The sequence below is a fragment of the Girardinichthys multiradiatus genome, chromosome 23, assembly GCF_021462225.1.
Source record: "Girardinichthys multiradiatus isolate DD_20200921_A chromosome 23, DD_fGirMul_XY1, whole genome shotgun sequence".
NCBI lineage: Eukaryota > Metazoa > Chordata > Actinopteri > Cyprinodontiformes > Goodeidae > Girardinichthys > Girardinichthys multiradiatus.
The window spans coordinates 585320-603808 of NC_061815.1; the positions used below are offsets into that span (position 1 = coordinate 585320).

Sequence of the window (18489 nt, forward strand, 5' to 3'; positions counted from 1 at the left end):
GATAATTTTAATCTGAAAACAGAACAAAAAAAAAAAAGGTAAATGGACTGAACTTATATAGCGCCTTTCCAGTCACACAGACCGCTCAAAGCGCTTTACACTAGAGCCACATTCACCCAATCGCACTCACTAACGCTCACACATTCATACACCGATACGCAGATCGGTAGGCAACTTGAGGTTAAGTGCCTTGCCCAGGGGCACATAGACATATGGCAGGAGGAAGCTGGAATTGAACCCACAACCTTCTGATTGCCAGACAACTACTCTTCCTACTGAGCCTCAGGTATAAGAGAGAGGTTGGAGTAGTTGATAAAGATGTCTGTCTGTTGTCAGAGCATCGTCCTCATTTACACAATGCAACTGGGCTCTCAAATTGTCTTATTTTTATGTCCTTGAATATTTATTGCTACACAAAATATAAACATTTAAACAGGACGTTTCTTACTGTATGAAAGACAAAAGAATCAAAGTGTAGATAAGAACAGAAAGAGAAAAATAGTTAAGGTAAAGAAAATATAAACATTCCTAGAAGTAATTTCTTTTCATTTTCCTTCCCAGCAGCCCAAAATTGTTGTGATCTTCAAAAGATGCCTCAATTAGATTTTTTTCATTGACTTTCTGGTTTTTTTTTAAGTGTGCTTTTGTTTTAATTAATCTAATCTAAAGAAGATGAACAATATCTATATTTCATAAATCACAAAGAAGATTTGTAATTAATAATATTACTTATATTATTATTATTTAAGTTGCAAATGGTTTACAGACCAAATATTAAATCCTCTCCTTCCACCATTGTTACTCTGCACTTTAAGTCCACTTAGACAAAAGAGAAGTCATCATTCAATTGAAAAGTTGTGGTTTTCAATTCCAGCTTCCTCCCCTGCCAAGTATTGATGTTCCCATTTTGCATAGGCAACTTAACAATCTATGTATAAGTGTAATAATTTGTGTGTGTTTGTGAGAGCGAGTAGGTAAATGTTGCTGTAGTCCAAAGAGTGCCTTGAGTGGTTTATAACATGGAAAAGCACCTATTTGGTGGGGTTCTGGGGTGCTGGTGTCACCCTAGGTTAATCCAGGCAAATTCTTGATCTATGTAAAACCTGAAACATTTTATTCTTCTTTTTATTATTATTCAAATTTTTATTTGTGATTATTAATTTTTATTTCACCATTTGTGTCCAGCCTGACTGTGGAAGTTATGAAGAAAAGGGTTGTACCAAGGAGTATGATCCAGTTTGTGGAAGTGATGGAAAAACATATGGAACAGAATGTGTTCTCTGCCAGGAGAACAAGTATGTAACACATACGTACACACAAGCAAACACTCACAGTGGCATGTATTGTATATGTAGGTACACAAACCAATATCAACGCTCACCCTCTTTGTAAAGAAATCTGTTTTGAAATCAGTTCTGCAAAAGGGTAAATTATCACATATCTGCTGTTTAAACCATGACAATTGCTCCCAAACCTTTACCTTGAGAAGCTTCTTTGCGATGCAATAGATTTGTGAATGCATTTCTTCAATCCAGTTGTTCAGTCTTCTGTCCAGCTGTCAGCAGTGTTGTGCCAGTTAATCCTTAACAAGAACTAGTTCTAAATTCAGTTCAGCCAGATTAAAATGAACTGAGTTATGTCCATAGGTCACCAGCTAAATATTTGTAATTAATTTCAAAGCTCCATCTAGAAGTAGTTCTTAATTAATTTATCATTCTTTGTCTGAAATGAAGCTTAAAAATATATATAGTTCACAAATTAGCATATGGGTTATTTCATTATGTAGTATACATTTTATTCACTCCTTTTGCTTTCACAAACTATTTAGTGATGTCTATATTTTCAAAACAGTTGCTCCCATTCACATATTTCAATGTTTTGTCCACAGAAAAAAGCTTGACTGAAAATAGGTCAATTTAGACTGTAACTAAGGTCAGCTTTAACCCACTTGTTACCGTCAAGTCAACACAGAAGGGATTTGCCTGGTCTGTCTGACCAGGGAAGTCAGACAGACAAGTTTAAAGCTCCAGCTTCACTGTGGAGTTTTGGTCCATCTTCTATCCAAAAACAAAAGAAAAAATGGTGGCAGTTAAAAGCCCCTCAGTGTAATCTGTTTTAAGGTTTGGAGCTAGAGGCTGCAGGTAATATCCTTCTGAAAGCTAAAGGAAAGGTGGAAAAGTACAGTTTAAGGAGAGGACATCAGCGTTATCCTAAATTACCAGTGTGGGCCCTCATAAGCTGCCAGAGGTGTGGACTCGAGTCATGTGACTTAAAATTGAGTCAGAGTCGATTTGCAAATTTTGACTGAGCTCTGCCAACGGTTTTACCGACATTTATTAAGGGATACCAGAGTTGCCAGAAATGCCGGAATGGGGGGGCAGGAGGGGCATTGGGAGCATTGGCCCCCCCATTTTATGGCCCTGCCTGGCTGTGATATGGTCCCAACATGGGCTGAACATGATTGTTCTGAGAGGCTGTGACGGATCTCTCTATCTCTCCCTCTCTGTCTGTCTCTAGACAGACAGAGGTTCTTGAAACCGGACAGCACCGCAAAACACGGGCAGCACGATATATTTACATGCGCAATAAGTTCACAAGCGCAAAATAACACCCCTGTCCAGTTAGCACGTTTGCCTCAAGCAATATGCTATTTCAGCACAAAGTTGACAAACTCTTGGAGGAGTGGAACCCAATATGCTTATATAACACCTGCAGTGTTATTAACTCACTAAAACGTTATTAGTACATTGTTAGTCTGATATTCATGCATGTCCCAAAGGCAGCTGCAATTTACAACAGCACCGCGCAACGTGCACCAATAGCAGGTCGCTATGTTGAGAAAATGCAGGCAGACTGAAAGAATAGCAATGACCTGAAAATGAAAATTGAAATGAAAAAATAATCAGGACCTTTGGCAGCCTGTCAGGGTCATTGTTCCTTTTTCTGATTGCAATCCCAGTCAGAAACGGTCAGACACCCAGGATGCACAAAAACATTTTACAATGAATGCTGAATTTCAAATTTAACTTTTTCTTTTATTAAAGACAATATTACTTCATATAAAAAATAAAGGAAAGAAATAACATTTTTGTCAGCAGAAGTTCTGCAAAAACTGTTCAACAACATAATGACAAAACCGAAGACAATTTTTAAAATTTTATTTCAAATTTTATTTAGTTTAATAGGGAAATATTTCATCTGAAAAATCAGATTTACAAAGGCAATGAAAACACCTACCTATCTACCAGTTTGTGTATTAATGTAGGCCTAATTATTGTTCTTGTAAAATTGTTTTTGGGATTATTTGTGATATAATAATAGCCTATAACATACACATACAATAACATTTGAAATTTCCCAGCCTATATTTGATCTTAGTTCAGTGATGTGCGGTATGGTCCATGATTGGTGAAGCCCTGAATTCTCTTGAGTCGGATGTACAATTAAATGAACGGAATATTCCGTTCATTTAATTGATATTTAATTGTTTTTACCTCAACTGAAACATGCTGTTTTAAAAGCTTTTAATTATGCTTTAATCAATTCCGTACTGTTCTATACTGCTATTTGAGGTCAAATATAATTTTGTAAAATTATTTTTTATTTTGGTGGAATGTACAGTTGCGTTGATCCTGTGGTTCCTGGATGGGGTGCAGGATGAACAGTGTATTTGTATTGGATTATTTGTCATATGCAGGTTAGCATACAGTCAACAATGCAATGAAATGCTTGGGATAAGAAGAACCGTTCAACTCACTATATAAATGAAAGTACTAATGGCATGCAATAAAAAAGTACACATTGTAGAGCAGCAATAAGCTAGAAAAGTGTCAAAAATGTGGTTTGGTGTAGAGTTCAGTAGTCTGACAGCTTGTGGATAGTAACTGTTTTAAGTCTTTTTGTGCGTGCGGACCGGCACCTGTACCGCCTGCCAGAAGGTAGCAGATGGAAAAGTCGTTTTGCTGGGTGAGTGTGGTCTTTGATGATGCTACATGCTTTATGCAGACACCGGCTGCGGTAGATGTCCTGGATGGGGGAGGGGTCGATACCAGTAATAGTCTCTGCCGCTCGCACCATCCTCTGTAGTGCTTTCCGTCTCTGACGGGTGCAGAATGTACCACACTGTGGTACAGCCCGTCAGCAGGGTCTCAATAATGCACCTCTAGAAGTTTGTGAGGATGCTGGCGTTCATACTGAACTTCCTCAGCCTTCTCAGGAAGTAGAGTCTCTATTGGGCTTTTGCTGAGGTAAAATAATGCTATCACTGATATTCTTGCGGCCTCAACCTCTCCCAGTCCGGATGTTGTGAGAAAGAACAGATGAAGAGCAGGAAATTAAGATTAACGCAAGTTTAATTTGGAAGATAATAAGTCCAATGATTCCTAATGCAAAATGAATATACAAAATAACACAATGAAGGAAAATTACATAAAGAAGAGAGAATTTACATAAGGGCCCTTACAGAGAGAGATGGATTTTCAGCAAAGCATGGCTGTCTTTACCCACATGTCTCTGTCATTACAAGTTTTCAGTACATCTTTATACTGTGGACTTCAAAGCTTACTGACTGTGCCTTCCCTTTTTCCATCAGGTGTTGTAAATCAGCCAAGCTTCCTTGTGGCATCTATACCACGGCCAAAAGTTGACATTTATTGCTTTATTGTCCCTACAGCCAGCTTTTACGGCTTGCAGCTGCTGAGACCCTTCTAACCCCAGTTTCACCCTGACCCCTGCGCTTACTGACTCTCTCCCCAAGGCTCACTCATGTTAAATCTCAGTTTAATGTTCTCACATGCAAACTAAACTAATAACATGAAATTACATGATTTTAATTCTCAACACTTTCTTGACCACAGTGTCTACATGTACCTTCCAGGACAAATCCTCAGCGATGTGAATGTAGAGGAACTTGAGGCTACTGACTTGCTCCACCTCAGCGTTATTGATATAGATTTGTGGAATGTTGGCCTCCACGCTGTCTCCTAAAGTCCACTATCATCTCCTTAGTTTTGAGAACGTTCAGAAAGAGGTTATTTTCCTGACACCAACTGGTAAGTGATTTCACCTTCTTCCTGTAGGCACTCTGTAATGAGGCCCAAGATGGTGGTGTCGTCAGCAAACCTGAGGATAACGTTTGAGCTGTGCCTGGCAGTACAGTCATACGTGAAGAGTGAGTAGAGGAATGGACTGAGAACACAGCCCTGAGGTGCACCTGTGCTGAGGACTAGTGTGGAGGAGAGGTGTCTGCCAATTCTTACCGCCTGTGGTCTGTTGTTAAGAAATGCCAATATATCCAGCAACAGATGGCCTTTTCCAGTCCCAGGGCAGTGAGCTTGGTGACCAGCTTGGAGGGGACCCAATCCAGAGGCTGCCAAATCAGCAGAACTGGAGGAAAACCACAAAGGAGCGTCTTCGTCCATGGACTGTCAGGTAAGTCGTCCACTCCTAATGATGGATCCTCCCGTGGGCTCAGTGAGAAGCTGAGCCTGGCACTGCGTGTTTTCCAGTGTAGTGAACAGATGTTCTCTGCTCTGGCCACTTGAAGCATGCATGGGTTGTTGCGCCGCATGTGTCATTTTCGATATAGCACTGATCCACATACAGAGAACACTCAGAGGAAACAAGCTGAAAGTGTAATGGTGTTTATTTACAGTACGTGAACACAGGGACATGAATGGGTAAATTTGCCAACTGAAAGAGAGGGGAAGAGAACTGGTGAAACAGGGAACGGTGTTAAGGAAAACGATACTTGTAAACAAGAAAGTGTCTTACTAAGTAAATGCTGTCAAGTCCCCAGGGGTAGAGGGAGTCAGAACCTGGGTGTGCGAAGCTAGGTTGTCCAGATGCTTCAGTACAAGCTGGGGAGTGAATACTGGTGAGTTCATGAGAGAGTTCAATGTTCAGGTACTTGTGTTGGAGGGTGGACAGAGTACACCTCTGCCTTGGTTCAGGAGTCTGGAATTTCCAGGAAGCTGCCAGCTTAACCCAAAACACAAAATCCAGAATGTAATCCACAAAACGTAGGTAAACTTGAGCGTCCAGGATATCACTGGAGCCAAAGACGAAGCTCAACGAAGATAAACAAGGTTCAGGTTTCAGCCTGCGAAAAGTCAAACACAATGTCAGCAAAGATTCATGGAACGAAGCATAGCTTGGGTAGTGGCTAGATTTGTTACCACTGAAGGCAAACACTCTAGCATCGAAATGCTGGCAGCCTCCTGCTTAAATACTCCTCCAATGCAATCAGCAGATCAGTCGCACCTGTCACCCCATGCACCTGAGAAACTCTGGAACCATCTGAAAGCTAAAAACAAAGTGAACACAAACACACACACACATACACACACACACACAAACCCAGAACCCTGACAGCATCATTATGCCTGATCCACCTGCTGATGTTGTCTTTTTGTTATGTTCTGCTTCTGCTTTGCTGGACTGTTGGTTTGTTAAGCTGTGTGGTCACTATTCACAGCAGTGGGTTTGTCATCTCAGCTTCCGCCCTGACGAGAGTATTCTTCCTCCTTGTTCAGGTGTGCCGGGCGCCTCTGAGTGCGTATTTAAGTTTTCTTTAAAGATTTTTAAGTTGTTTTGCGAACAGATTCTTTGTTTGTGGTCCGAACGGACCCAGTGAGGCAAAGACTACACTCTGCTTCACCTATAATCCACAAGCAATAGCCTTATAGTGTGAAGCTTTTTCAAAATAGAACAAGGTTCTATTTGGTTACATTTTGTAACCCCAGATTCTATGAGAATAGACACAGCTCTTTAAGGTCTGGGTTTCACAGGTTCCTAAAGGCTGAAGAAAAAAATGCTATTAGCAGTGGCAACAGAATTAGAACAGATCAGAGTCAGAATTGGTTTTATTGCCATGATTTTACAGACAAAAAAGGAATTTGACTCCAGTGCACTTTGTTTTGGTATATACAGGGGTTGGACAATAAAACTGAAACACCTGGTTTTAGACCACAATAATTTATCAGTATGGTGTAGGGCCTTCTTTTGCAGCCAATACAAGTCCTGCACAGTGGTCAGAGGGATTTTAAGCCATTCTTCTTGCAGGATAGTGGCCAGGTCACTACGTGATACTGGTGGAGGAAAAAGCTTCCTCTTGCGTCCACAGTTAATCCTGTTGGATGTGGTTCGTCCTTCTTGGTGGTATGCTGACATTACCCTGGCTACCGTGGCTCTTGATACATCACAAAGACTTGCTGTCTTGGTCACAGATGCGCCAGCAAGACGTGCACCAACAATTTGTCCGCTTTTGAACTCTGGTATGTCACCCATAATGTTGTGTGCATTTCAATATTTTGAGCAAAACTGTGCTCTTACCCTGCTAATTGAACCTTCACACTCTGCTCTTACTGGTGCAATGTTCAATCAATGAAGACTGGCTACCAGGCTGGTCCAATTTAGCCATGAAACCTCCCACACTAAAATGACAGGTGTTTCACTTTCATTGTCCAACCCCTGTAGTAGTGAGAAAAAATGAATACCTTTTAAATGTACATATATACACATTATATTCTTTACAAAAGAATATAATGTGAGATCAATCCAAGTATTCATGGTGTTGTAAACAAATGGTGTTCAAGTTAACAGTGAGAAAATTCAGAAGGCGAGTTTGGAAGCAGTTTATGTAGTATCTTTAAGAGCATGCATTCATAAGACTGGTGAGTTGTGTAAACTGTTCTGTAAGGAAAATTTGTTAATTAGGTTTGTTGTTCTGGACATTTTCAGAGAGCTTATTTTACTTTTCTTTAGAATGAATTATACACAGATGTTTTATTTGGTATTCTGTTTTGTTGAACCACACACACCTCATTAAAGAAACCGTAAAACATCATTTGGCCTGATCATTGACTTGGAGGTCCTACAGACATTTAACCAGTGCTCTACACTCTACAATCACCAGAATAAACTGGTCTTTATCTTATAAATCACCTTTACATTTACTGCATTCAGTTATGTTTAGAACCTTGTTAATCAAACAATGAATGAGCATCCATTTATGTTTATTTTATAGTTTCCACAGTACTGTAAAAGTGTTCAGGAGATGCAAGGAGAAAAGGAGAAATACATGTCTACACTTGTCAGAGACTCTCTTCCGGGACTTTTTGGTCAAGGGCTTCTACATGTAAGCTGCGAAGCTTTCAATACTGGAAAGTCTGGAGAACTTGAAATGATCTTTTCTAGTCAATCTGAAATATGAATTTGTAAAAACAAGAGATAAATGGTCTGCTATAGATTTTTGGTTGTTGTTCCTATTAATATCACAGCATTTTTTAAACTCAGTCATTGGTTTTGATTTTTTATGGCCCCATGTGGCCCCTCCTGTGAAAAATGTTGAGGGTGCCACTGGCTATTTGGGAACCATTTGTCTGGTCTCAACATCATTTATACTCAGTGAGACAGGGGTTAGCCCCACTCAGCAGGTAGCAGGAGGAAGAAACATAGTGGTCAAAATACAAACAGAAACTGTAAAGGGCAACTTTTAAACATGGAACAGGAGGAAGGAGGGTTCTGGGTTAAGGCCCTCACTGTTTCAAGATGCTAAAAACACCACTTAAGTTAAGTACGCACCAACACTACCATGTGACAAAACTGAGCATGTGTGCCAGAATTCATGTACTTCCTCCACGGCCACCTCACTTTTAAATCTAAACTGGCGCCGCTGGTCCCAGCGCAACACATCTTTATTTTAAGTCTCACTTAAGCATTTCTAGAATCTGTTAAACTTAGGTGTAAATAATTCAATTTTTAATTAGTATTTTGAGCCAGTTCATCATAATCCCAAATTTGAAAATTTGAATGTAAAACATGTGGGGTGTAAACTGCAGTAAAGGGGCAATAACATCTAGCTCTATTTAAACATTTACAAATACACAAAGAATGATTGGTGAAAGCTTATGAGAGATTAATATATGGTTAATGCTGTCTCAACCAAACTTATATTTTGTTGAATAATTTAATCAAGAAGACTGGAAAGTCTTTGAGTCAGACCTAAATCCAAAACCAATTACGATTTAGTTCTGCCAGAGGGGAGAGTCTCAAAGAGTCTGTGACCGGGGTGGGAGGGATCAGCCAGAATCTTCCCTGCCCGCTTCAGGGTCCTGGAGGTGTACAGTTCCTGGAGCGACAGTAGACTGCACCCAATCACCTTCTCAGCAGACCGAATGACACGCTGCAGCCTGCCCTTATTCTTGGCTGTAGCAGCGGCGTACCAGATGGTGATGGAGGAGGTGAGGATGGACTCAATGATGGCTGTGCAGCAGTGCACCATCATAGTCTTGGGCAGGTTGAATTTCTTCAGCTGCCGCAGGAAGAACATCCTCTGCTGGGCTTTCTTGGAGCTGATGTTTGGCTCCCACTTGAGATCCTGGGAGATGATGGTTCCCAGGAAGCGGAAAGATTCCACAGTGTCAATTGTGGAGTCACAGAGGGTGATGGGGGCAGGTGGTGCTGGGTTCTGCCTGAAGTCCACAACCATCTCCACTGTCTTTAGAGCGTTGAGCTCAAGGTTGTTCTGGCTGCACCAGTCCAACAGATGGTCCACCTCCCATCTGTACGCGGACTCGTCACCATCAGAGATGAGTCCGATCAGGGCGGTGTCGTCCGCAAACTTCAGAAGCTTGACAGACTGGTAACTGGAGCTGCAGCTGTTGGTGTACAGGGAGAAGAGCAGAGGAGAGAGAACACAGCCTTGCGGGGAACCGGTGCTGATGGTCAGGGAGTCAGAGACGTGCTTCCCCAGCCTCATGTGCTGCTTCCTGTCAGACAGGAAGTCAGTGATCCACCTGCAGGTGGAGTCGGGCACACTCAGCTGGGAGAGCTTCTCCTGGATCAGAGCTGGGACGATGGTGTTGAAGGAAGAGCTGAAATCCACAAACAGGATCCTGGCGTAGGTTCCTGTGGAGTCCAGGTGCCGGAGGATGAAGTGAAGGGATAGGTTGACTGCATCGTTTACAGACCTGTTGGCTCTGTAGGCAAACTGCAGGGGGTCCATGAGGGGGTCGGTGATGTCTTTTAGGTGTGAGAGCACAAGCCGCTCAAAGGACTTCATCACCACAGAGGTCAGGACGACGGGTCTGAAGTCATTAAGCCCTGTGGTCCTTGGCTTCTTAGGAACAGGGACGATGATGGAGGACTTGAAGCAGGCTGGCACATGACATGTCTCTGTTGGACTACATGTTGTGGTGAATATTGGATCATTTGCACGTTGCTGGATGCTACCAGGCCGTTTGGCGTCATCGGCCATTTTGTATCCCAGGATAGCCCGCTACTACGAATCCCAGCGGCCACCGCGGCTGACATGACGGGGCATCCCAAGTCTGACATCACGGAAAGCGTAAATGAAGGAGGCCCCTTTAAAGCTTTGCTTTTCACGCTGGAAACCGGACCAGTAACTGAAGCGCATCTCTGGAGAAGAAGAGGTCCCACGTGGATTCTTCATTTATTCTCCTTCGTTGGCCAACGACAAATTCATGAAAGAGGTTTCTGGAATGAGAAGGCCAGAAATTTCACTTTGCCGATTGAAGACGTGAGTTTAACACATAACCAAAACCACGGAGTTTCAAGGAGACGCAACTTTCCCACCTTGTTTTGTTCTAGTCAACTGCTGACGGTCAGATCATATTTTTTCTTTTCGCCAAGGAGGCCAAAAGAGATTGACCACTTTCTTGGAGTATCCGCGGACGCGTGGAACTCTTCAACCCCTTTTTTCTCTCACTCGCTGCCCCAGAAGGAAGACTTCAACAAGTAAAATCCACCTTTTATTTTTATTTCTTTATTAGGAATAGCTTGGGCAGGGTAGAGCAGGTTTTAGTGCAATGCAGAATTGGCACTTAGAGTCTAATGTGTTCTGAATTGTATGTTCATGCCATTGTTCTTTTGAAACGTGATTACTGTTGTTTTCTGAGGCCGCCGAGTCTAGCAAGGTTGTGGTTTTACTGTGCGAACACCTGAGAGCAGGTGTGCTGTGAAACTGGACCGCTATAATAACCTTATGGTGAAAATCAACCATTTTCTTTGTCTTCAACTTCATGTTTTATGAGTTGCTGCCAAATGTTTTATAACCCTTTGTGTGTTCTGTAACATCACCAGCGGTGGGGGAAGTTTTATGACTGCCTGTATCTCACTGAGCTACACTTTCTGGTGGGCTGCGCTCCCAATGAATGAAGCATTCAACACCATATTCCTTTGTCATATTATCACTTTTGCCATAACTGCTGGTTGATTCCATACACACCCACTGCTGTTTTGCTTTATTTTGTTTAGTTAGATATTTTACCCTTTTGTGTAGAACTTTGCATGTTGAGTAGGTGAAGATTATTAGATCGAAGAGTTGATTGCATCAGGCTGATTGGTTCAATAAATTTTCACGTAGATAAAGAGAAGGCGTTTTGTGTTTATTTTGTGCAAAAGTGATTTGTCAGTCAAAGTAAGGTTAAAGTTCCCCACGTTTCGGCAGAAACGGTTGATTAAACATTGACATCTCTGGTAATAGTTATCGATTATTACTGAGTATTTAACGGTTGTAATTATCAAAGGCGTTGAGCCACAATTACAACACCAGAAGACATCCCTGGTTTTGATTGATAAATGAGGATTTTTGGTTAAGAAATTAATTTTCTCAAATTATGATTTTTAATTATAATTATTGATAAATATTAATTAATCAATAATCATAATCCCAACATCTCCAGTGAGGTGTTAAAAATGTCTGTGAAGACTGAAGACAGATGATCAGTGCAGTGCTTCAGGCTGGCTGGTGAGACAGAAACCGGTCCAGCAGCTTCCCGGGGTTCTGTCTCCTGAAGAGTTGTTGACGTCCCTCTCCTGGATGGAAAGAGCCATCCCCGGCGTGGGTAGGGGGTTGGTGGGGGGGAACTTCAGGGTGGGGGTTGGAGGTGCCAAGTGGCTGCAACTGTTGGGGGGTGTCGTGGGGGATGGTGGCAGGACTGTCTCTTTGTCTTTCAAAGCGGCAGTAGAACTCGTTCAGGTCGTTGGCGAGGCATCGGTCGTTGATGGAGTGGGGGGCTTTCGGCTTGTTGTTGGTGATCTGCCAGAGCCCTTTCCACACAGATGCAGAGTCGTTGGCTGAGAACTGGTTTTGGAGCTTCTCAGGGTACAGTCGTTTGGCCTCTTTCACTGCCTTGCCAAACTTGTACTTCGCCTCTCTGTATATGTCTTTGTCCCCACTCCTGAAGGCCTCTTCCTTATCCAGTCTTAACCTTTTGAATTTGGCTGTGAACCAGGGTTTGTCGTTGTTGTAACTCACCCTGGTGCATGATGGTACGCAGCTGTCCTCACAGAAGCTGATGTGGGAAGTCACAGCCTCTGTGTACTCGTCCAGACTGTTGGTAGTAGTCCTGAACACATCCCAGTTTGTACAACTTAAACACGCCTGGAGATTCTCCACAGCCTCACTGCTCCACTTCCTTGTCGTCCTCACAACAGGTTTGCAGAGCTTTGGTTTATGCCTGTATGCAGGAATCAGGTGGACCATGATGTGGTCAGATTGGCCCAGTGCAGCACGTGGGACGGCGTGTCTCTGATGGTGGTGTAACAGTGATCCAGTTACACCATATTAATCCAGTATTAATCGTCATTGCACATCCGTGGTATAACCATCCTGAAACATAAGTTCAACATGTAAACACCATGTATCGAAATCCACCTCACCAGGAGTCTTAGGCACTCCTGAGAAGGAACGCAGTCTCTTGGAGCCTGGGCCTGCTGAGGCCTCATTCTTCATAAAATGCTCCACTATAATACATTGAACATCTGGTGGATCTCAGATGTGTCAGAGTCTAGGCTTGTGGCGGTGCTCTTCAATTGTTCTCTTGGTTTTATTGTCTTTCTTTCATTCTTTTCTTTAGGGTTTACTGTTTCATCCAGTGATCTTGAGTCAGGTTTTTGTGGTTTGGTGGGTGGAAGTTGTTGTTTCTGAGGGGTGAATATAACGGATGCTCCACCGCTGTCTGACTCACTCCCAGCACTGTCTGAACTACCCTGTTAAATCTGCACGGGTTTAAAAGAACTTGAGGCTCCAGGGTCTACATCGCTGGCTGAAAGGGGCAGTGTGGAGGCAGCTAAAGCCTTAATTCTATCCAAACACTATTTTAAGACAGGGTTCTCAGGGCGCAGAAGGAAAGCCAATAAGCTTTAGAGCTTCTTCTGAGTCAAACTCAACAATCACTTGAAAATCCTTGAGTCTTACTATTTTATGGACAATGCCATATGTTGATAAGACCTCAACAATATCTTCATCTGTGTCACCATCAAGTGTGCCCCGTAACAGCATTTACACCATTCTCGCTCACAATGTCAACAATAGATGCCATATTTTTCTTGGTTACAGTCAAAACTAAAATGACTACCTGGCAAACTCTTTAAATTAGGTTGTGTTTGGCTCGCCACAATTAGGCTATGTTGTAACCCACACTTACAAGTAGGATTGAGAATTTAGAATTCAGGCCAATGTTGCAGGTACAAAAGTACAAACTGTTTAATACAAGGTGAAATTATTCTTTTCTTTAACAACATAAAGTGTCCACACTTCTTAAACCAGGTGGTGCTTTCTCTTTTCCTTAAGATTTCTTATTGTTCAGTTTGCAATTTAAGTCAGTCAGTCAAGTCGGTTTGTTGCAACGTTTGTTTTATCTCAATGGCCATGTATTTCTTAAAATCCCAATCTTATCTTAATCCAATAAAAGGCTAGCGTAGTCCATTCAGTCCAGGCCTGAATGAGGTTCTAAAAAAACCAACCTGCATATGTATATAGGATTAACTATTACAGTCCAATAATACGCGGGACCATAAATCCCTTAGCAAAAAAATAAAGTAATAGCAAGCTTAGAGAAAATATACTCAACATACTGCATGTTAGTCATTATACGTTTGTAAATAACAAAGCATATTGTGAAATACAGTGAAAATCATTATATCATTATAATGTTACACTTCACCGATTGGTTTTATGTTTTTCTCTCCTTGTTGGAACATTCAGCACCATAATAACAGTGATGCAGGTTAGCATTAGCATTAGTTTGGGTTGGGTTGTTAGCTGGGAAGCTGTTAGTTATTTTCTATCTAGGTTTTCAGTTTCTGCCTGTATGGTGGTACGAGATGAAGAAGGCAGTGGTCAGAAAGTCCCAACCGTGCGCAAGGGACTGCACTGTATGCATGTTTTAGAGCTGTGTAACAATGGTCCAGTGTGTTCTTATCTCTGGTTGGGCAATTAACATGCTGTCTGCATCGAGGTAGTCTATCAGAGAGATTTGTGCAGTGAAGGTGCCTGTGACAATTAAAATTTATGATAAATCCAATTACATTTATGAAAAGGAAATATTAATAAAATATTTGAAAATGTAAATTCATGCCGCTGAAATGAACAGTTGTTGAGATATATGGTCATAAGTTTCAATAAAAGGGCACTTCTAGACTATTCTTCTGCGATTTTGTTGTACTCTTTTATGACGTAAAAGGGAAACCCTGGCATGTAAACTGACCGTGGCTACAATGACCAGCAACACAAAACAGTGGGGAAGAATCTGATGTTTCTTTATATTCTTTATTCTTTATATTTCAGTCACTATCAGAGAGAAACGAAGCAGAGTCAGAAGAAGGAATCACCTGTCATCAGATGGCAGTGCACAAATGCTGCGACGTGCAGTTGGCCATCCAATTCGACCAGAGTCTATTTTCACCGGATGCCGGAGCACGGCTGTAGTCAATCTGCATGAATTATGCTGAACCAACAGAAGACAGAATAAGCACAGCATCCAGATTTTAAAAATAATTTACTAAAGAATGCCGCACTGAGCTAGCTGGCCAGCCTCTCCACCAAAGGGAAATCATACCCTGAAACGGTCCCCCCAGCCGGTGGACTGGGCACCAAAACCAGGAACCAAAATTCCAAAAATGATCCAAATGGTCCAGAGAGAACTGAAACACCAGCCCCAGCACCAATCGCCCCCCAAAACCCGACGTGAAGGTGCTTCCATAGTTACTTTAAATTTCAAAAGTCCCAGTTCCTACCACAGTCATCTTTAGAACACGCTCTATTCCAGAAATCTGCTATTAACCATTTTAGATCTGATTTAAATATAGACAATACACTATGGTCAGTTAAAGGTGTTGTAATTTGTTCCTTCAAGACTGGACTATTGTAATTCTTTACTATAAAAAGCCTTCAGCTGATTCAAAATGCTGCAGCAAGAGTTCTGATGAAAATTAAAAAGAGAGATCCTATTTCTCCTATTTTAGCTTCCCTTCATTGGCTCCCTGTTAAATTTAGAATAGAATTTAAAATTCTCCTCCTCACATATAAAGCCCTTAATGATCTAGCTCCATCATACATCAGAGATCTGACTGTTCCATATGTTCCTAACAGAGCACTTCGTTCTCAGACTGCAGGTTTACTGGTGCTTCATAGTCTCTAGAAGTAGAATGGGAGGCAGATCCTTTAGTTATCAGCTCCTCTCCTGTGGAACAAGCTCCCAGTTTTAGTCCGTGAGGCAGACACCCTGTCTACTTTTAAGGCTAGGCTTAAAACTTTCCTTTTTGATAAAGCTTATAGTTAGAGTGGCTTAGGCTATCTTCCTTATCTTTACCTCCGCCTTTCTCCCTCCCTGTTGGATGGAGTAAGGGGGAGTCAGGTTTAGCCTAAACCGGTTCAGTTATGGTTGAGATGCACACACACCCTCCATTTCTGCTACCTGTATGACCCCTTCTCTTTTCCAATGGTTATAATCAGTCTGACAGAGAGAGGTATCCCAATCTTTGTGGTTTTTAGTATAACAATGACCATCAGTGGGCTCTAGATGGACAAACTTTATCAGTGTATTATTTTACTTAGTGCCCCTACACGTGGCCCATTCTGGGGTGGACGGACTCTGGCACTCGGTGGTTTGGTCTGGCCTCCCCGGCGGCCCCGCGCCGTTCCGGACCCTTTGTGGGGTGCCTTGAGACAACATTGTTGTAAATAAGCGCTATATAAATAAATAAACTGAAACTATCTGTGTAGTTATGCTGCTATAGGCTTAGGCTGCTGGAGGACATAATGACCACTTTCACCGTCTTCGCTACACTCTCACACTACTCTCCAATTTTGCATTGTTTGCTGTTATTTCAGTTTTTAAATTTATGTTCTCTCTCTTTTCTCTTCCTAGAAGCTACACCTGGCCTGACTCTGTGTCTACCTGTGACACCTTTCTGGAGAGGGGCATCGTCCAAGCTTCTGCTGGCAACAACATAATGCTCACCCTCTACCGATGATCCACATAGCCCTGTCTTTCAGTGTTTAACCCTTTCTCTCTCCTAGACATGGCGATTGACTGAGCTTTTAACTATGTGCTCTTTCCGACTCTAACCTTGAAAACTGGCTCAGAGTTTATCGGTTCTTTCCTTCTAGGTGAAACGACTAAAGGAGCTACATCCATTAACATTTACTTTTCCTTCCCATAGAAAGTACTCCTTGATCAGTGCTTCTTTGTTCTTTTGTGTCTCTGCTCTGTTCTCTCAAACCCCCAGTCGGTCGTGGCAGATGGCCACTAACACTGAGCCTGGTTCTGGTTCTGCTGGAGGTTTCTTCCTGTTAAAAGGGAGTTTTTCCTCTCCACTGTCGCTACATGCATGCTCAGTATGAGGGATTGCTGCAAAGTCAACGCCAGTGACTGTCCACTGTCTCTACATGCTCATCTGGGAGGAGGGAATGCTGCAAGTCACTGGATGCAATCTGCTGGGTTTCCTTAGACAGAAAAACCTTTTATCCAATTTGAATAAATAACTGAATCTGACTGCACTGTTCAATGGTTAGGATTAATTGGAATGTATGAACCTGACTGTTGTGAAGTGCCTTGAGACGACGTGTTGTGAATTGGCACTATATAAATAAACTGAATTGAATTAATAATATTACTAGAAAACCAACCAGAAGTATATGCGTAATTTCCTGGTGGTACTTCTATTACTCCATGTACAAGCATACTGTTATTATAGTGGTACCTCCACACAGCGATTAAGTTAAATTTTTGCATGAAGAGTTTCAGGTTCATATTAACAGCTATAGAGTTGCGCGGAGGCCAGCTGTCCAGGTTATGATCAAGTCAGTCGGTCATTTTCTATACCGCTTCTTCCATAGTGGGTCGCGGGGAAGCTGGTATCTCCAGCAGTCTATGGGCAGGAAGCGGGGTTCACCCTAGACTGGTTGCCAGTCCATCGCAGGGCAACACACAAACAACCATGCACACACTCATTCACACACCTAAGGACAATTTAGAGAGACCAATTAACCTAACAGGCATATCTTTGGACTGCGGGAGGAAGCCGGAGGACCCGGTGAGAATCCATGCATGCACGGGGAGAACATGCAAACTCCATGCAGAAAGACCCCCGGCCAGGAGTCGAAACCAGGACCTTCTTGCTGCAAGGAAACAGTGCTACCAACTGTGCCACCGTGCAGCTCCGTTATGACCAAGTATCATGTTAAAATCTTCCCTTACTTCAATACCGGATATAGGAAAGCTGTTTGAAGCATTTTTAATATGATACTCTAATTTATCTAGTAGTACATTATTATCCCCGTGTGAGTTATAAACATATAAATTACCAATTACCAATATGAAGTTTTGAAGGTTGAAGTGGCCTGACGAATCATACCTATTTAATAGCATGGACCTTAAAAGTTGTGCTTTCGAGTGGTGACACCTGCAGAACCATGGGCCTGCCAGAGTTCATAACTCCACAGAGATCTTAAAAATGTTTCATCATTTGGCATCTAATGCGACTTTTGAATGAAGCAAAAATCTGTTTTGTGGTTTCTGGCAAACAGGAATAATCTCTGCCCCCTAGTATTAAGAGTAATAATGGATAATGACATATTAACAACAAGAAGCAGAAAATGTGGACAAATGTAAAGTAAACATATTAAGTGCAATCTTCCTCATTAGCCGCTGACCATCATAAATTAAACATAGAGGGTCTGATCTTTAAAGATTCCAAATAGCAGGTGCTAATTTACATGTACTATAAATGAATTGCATAAGTGGGCATGTTACATGCGATTTTCAAAGATTGCTTGTGCAATGGATAACAGATGCAAAACAGATGTAGACCGCCCTGTTTAAATGAGGAAATTCCATGTGCTACTATGCTGGAACAAGAGGTAAAGCAAACAGATCCTCTGCTGTGTCGCTAGAAATATGCAGGGATTGTTAAGCTGCATCATTATAAATGATCCAGTTGCTAATAATTTCCTTCTGTTACAGTACGTTCAGCTCTTGCTTTTCTGGACTGTTGCAGTTAGTTAACGTTTGTTGTGCTACTCATAGCGGGTTTGTCATCTGCCAAGGCAAGATTATTTCTCTAAGCATGCTTGACAACTCGCAACAAATTGGCCAATCAATATTAACAGTATAAAAGACAAATATGTCTGTTAATTAATTTGTCTTCCATTCATCCATTCATTCATTCATTGTCTTCTGC

At 41.9% G+C, this 18489-nt stretch overlaps 1 protein-coding gene across 1 annotated transcript in view; it reads left to right on the top strand.

Annotated features, from left to right (window-relative positions):
* The window catches only part of LOC124860663 (pancreatic secretory trypsin inhibitor-like), a 54188-nt gene that overhangs the window by 1015 nt on the left and 34684 nt on the right, over positions 1 to 18489 (top strand). Inside the window, exon 3 of the mRNA XM_047354154.1 lies at positions 1186 to 1295. Within this exon, the coding sequence (XP_047210110.1) occupies positions 1186 to 1295 (110 nt within the window). The remainder of the gene's footprint in view (positions 1 to 1185; positions 1296 to 18489) is intronic.